Here is a 3,501-nt window from a genome sequence, read left to right as displayed (position 1 = left end):
TCTTTACAGAAAATTCCACTGCTCCAGTTAAATACTAATTAGAAAGAAGACTTGGTGTTTTCTCTTGGATGAGGGAAAGAACTTACAGAAGGCAAATAATGTTTTCTCTTTTTGCTACCTGAGCAAGGATGTGGGTTTCTCAATGGGAGATGAAAGCTGAAGGCACTGAAGGAACTCAATTTAGAGCTTTTATGTACTGAAGTCATTTCTATTGGAAGCTCTCCATGAGAGATAGGGAAGCATCTATCATTAATATGGATGATCAACAGGAGAAAATAACTGTTAAGAAATAGAGTAATCAACTCATTTTTTATATTTAACACATGTCCTTATTTTAGATATTTTATATGGAAATCAGACCTAAGGGCTTCCGATCTCCCCTTGAAGGATAGAAATTACATGGGACGATTGTTATCCATCAAGAGAAATGTAATTATATTCAGTCAGTTCGCTATTGATGTTGCAGCAGAAAAATATGCAAGAGCACCTACAAATGGAGCATTGATGTAAGTAGCTGGCTCAGACTGCTGATAGTTGTTCCTGTCATCAGCAAAGTTGTCTCTATTATCTGGACCACCCAATATGGCTCCAACAAGGACATTTGGGTTGGACAAACTGGAGTATAAATACTGGAACCCTTCATTGCAGGCAATGCGATTAGGGTGTGTATGTACAGATGGTAGGGATGAGCCCCTATGATGAACGTGCTGTGGATACCTCTCACCAAAACCCACCATGTATGACATCTTTGCTGGGTTCTGTCCCAAAATGTAGTCAACCTGCTTCTTTGCCAGTGAGATGAGGTTTGCAGCCGTTAGAGTTGAAGTCCCACAGGAGACAACTCCACCATTTGAGTTCAGATACTTGGCATATGTCAATAGGAGGAAAGCCATTGAAGTTGCATACTGGAGATTGCTCTCACTTCCTTTGTAGAGAAGTCCACCTGTTGAGCATGACATAAGACAATTTACAATTAGGGGGGTGTTCCTTTTTTTGGATTTTGAGAGGGGGGAAGGTTGGTCAATGGGATTTTGGATTTTGGTTCCCATTGACCAAGAATCCCATGTTCCTTTTTCAGATTTATGTGAGGATCAGGGAAAGTTTATTTTCCTAGGTATCACTTATTCTCCTACGCGGGTAAATAACTTTCCCACCTAGGGGAAAGTTGCCAATACTTGAATGGGACAAAAATTTCCCTTTTAATAATGGATTTTTATGGCTAAAATGGTCATTACCTTATTTACATGAGAAATTAAAGAACATGGGTAAATGCACTTACCCAGGTAGGTAAGTGCTTCCCAGGAAAAACTTATCCAGGTAACTGCATTTACCCAGGTAAGTAACTTACCGAAAAGCGAACAGGGCCTAGAAACCCCTATTTGGAAGGAAAGAGATGTGCACAGTGTTTCAGCTGACCTGTTGTATACTGGGCCTGAAAACTAGATGTTCCTGGAATCAGGGAGCAGATGTAATTGTCTGAATGTACTTTATATAGTTGAAATTCCTCGATGCTCTTCTCTAAGAAGCCCTGTTGGAGAATCACGAAGTTGCAGAGTATAAGCTTAATCTTGACAGAAACAGGGATTGAGTGAGAGAATATAAACCTTTGAAAGAAGGACTTTGGTTCCAACTCTCTTGTCATCCCAACTGAAGGAGTAGTCATCTTCATCTGCACCAAGAGTGTGGCCATTGGAATGTATGTAAGCCAAGTAGGAACCATTCTGTGAGGCCCTATGAATCCATGATGCCCCCCATAGTAGCTCATCCTGATATGAATAACCGGGATTAATTATTATTGCTATAATCATCATTATCTAAAACAAGATCAATGCAAATGAAAGAAGCCCCAGGGTAACCCTTACATGGTATCCAGAGTAAGAGCAGTAGAATGGGCACACCACTGAACCAAGGGAATCACTGTAAGATCCTCTGTACTGGTCTGCAAAATCAAATACCTGCAAGATCACAATTATTTTGCTTAAACTAATTGGCAGAAGCGGAAACTGACAACCACTTTAAGAACGTATTCAGTCATCAGTGTGGAATTATTTACTTTCATGGCAGTCTGAAGTAAATGGGCAGAGTATGAAGGATCAGAGTCCTTGAAAACAATTGAAGCAGCGGCCAATGCAGCAGCAGTCTCTGCTGCAACATCAGACCCTGGGTTGTTAGTAGAAACCTTGTATACATTACGAGGTGTATCCATGTCTTCAGGCCTCTCCCAGCAACGATGATCCATGTTGGGGTCTGCTACCTGTATTGTCCCAAGTCAGAGCTGTTAAAAATACATGAAAAAGAAAACACATGATAAGTTGCTAAAGTTATATATGGATGCTCCTGTTAAATTCATTTTTTGTTTGCTATTGATTCTTGTTCTGTATAGGCAAAGAGTTGCTGGTGCAACGCTACAGTCATGGGCTAAAGCCTGCTCAGTAGCTGATGCCTGATGGGTATTTGAGGCTGGTCAAGGTTTTGTTTTATCATTCATTCTTGACGTTAACATTCGTGGCTTGCTTTGCTTACTTGAACATATAATGTGTCAGGGGTGGCCGTGGAAGCTTTTAGCAGATAATCTGTGCCCCAGCGGATAGAAGCTTTAGCATGTTCCATCTGGTCCTGCATTGAACTACCAAACTCAATAATGCTCCATGACAACATTGTCATGCTGAAAGCCATGGGCAGACCAAACTTGACATTATCCCCTGCATCATAGTATCCACCCACTAGATCCACCTGAAACCCACCGCATCCAAGGAAAACCTTGGTCGTGTCAAGTAATTGTTTAAGTTGATACGACTTAAAAATTGGGAACAAATGGGCAATAAGAACTCATACATGATAAGAGGAGCCATCAGATAACCCAGAATCGCCCCTCCATGTGAGGTGCTGGTTGGATGGTAGTTTCCCTGATCGTTGTCCCTCGAAGAAGAGGATGGATTTCTCAAGGGCGTTATAGTAATCACGGGAATCCAAGGCAGAACAACACAGACTGAAGGCCAACCACACAAACTGCACTGATACAACTCTTATTGTAGAAACCATTTTTCCCCTGCACGTCCTCCTAAAAGCTTAAACTACTTGTCTAGTAGTGTCACGGTTTCTATGACTACTACAAAGGGAGGGAAGCTTGAGAGGTGGTGGTGGTGGTGGGGCTGATATTGTTGTAGGTGGGGAATGCAATTTATAGAAGTGGAGGAGGGCGAGCAGCAGAAGTTAGGGAGACGGTTGGCAGTTAGAATCGAGGAGAGAGAGAGAGAGAGAGAGAGAGGAAAATATGCATGGTGGTCACGGGATCAACTGCGCTAAACCGGACCACTTATTGTGGCTGTGGGGACAAGAAGCAAACACTAAGGTAACGGTAAAAAAATTAATCAAGCAAAGTCAAGACGCAGACAACAGACAAATGGTGACGTTGAACCCCATTTTCCTGACTGTGCTCCAAGTCTCGTGACGTTTCTTCAAAATATTCTGTAATAGATTGAAATAGAGAGAAATTAATTC

The 3,501-nt window shown here is 41.8% G+C and overlaps 1 protein-coding gene across 1 annotated transcript; it reads right to left on the bottom strand.

Moving 5' to 3' along the window:
* Positions 1 to 282: 282 nt before the first annotated feature.
* LOC104593639 (endoglucanase 1-like) lies at positions 283 to 3,167 on the bottom strand. Its single transcript, XM_010253603.3, has 7 exons — positions 2,836 to 3,167; positions 2,524 to 2,733; positions 2,054 to 2,254; positions 1,863 to 1,955; positions 1,605 to 1,766; positions 1,417 to 1,528; positions 283 to 943 (listed from the first exon to the last, which is right to left on the bottom strand). The coding sequence occupies exons 1-7, from the start codon at positions 3,040 to 3,042 to the stop codon at positions 444 to 446; spliced, it is 1,485 nt and encodes a 494-aa protein (XP_010251905.1). The 5' UTR covers positions 3,043 to 3,167; the 3' UTR covers positions 283 to 443.
* Positions 3,168 to 3,501: the final 334 nt, after the last annotated feature.

Source organism: Nelumbo nucifera, chromosome 3, assembly GCF_055504915.1.
Source record: "Nelumbo nucifera cultivar China Antique chromosome 3, China Antique-T2T, whole genome shotgun sequence".
Taxonomy (NCBI): Eukaryota; Viridiplantae; Streptophyta; class Magnoliopsida; order Proteales; family Nelumbonaceae; genus Nelumbo; species Nelumbo nucifera.
The sequence above is the reverse complement of the archived record's forward strand: the minus strand, read 5'-3'. Positions and strand labels throughout refer to the sequence as shown.

Bases quoted from the DNA above. Each gene is read 5' to 3' on its own strand.
- LOC104593639 (XM_010253603.3), bottom strand. From the start codon at position 3,042: ATGGTTTCTACAATAAGAGTTGTATCAGTGCAGTTTGTGTGGTTGGCC. The intron at 2,734-2,835 runs GTATGAGTTCTT...GGTGGGTTTCAG, and splicing joins CTGATGGCTCCTCTTATCAT to GTGGATCTAGTGGGTGGATA. The intron at 1,956-2,053 runs GTAAATAATTCC...GTGATCTTGCAG, and splicing joins TACTTCAGACTGCCATGAAA to GTATTTGATTTTGCAGACCA.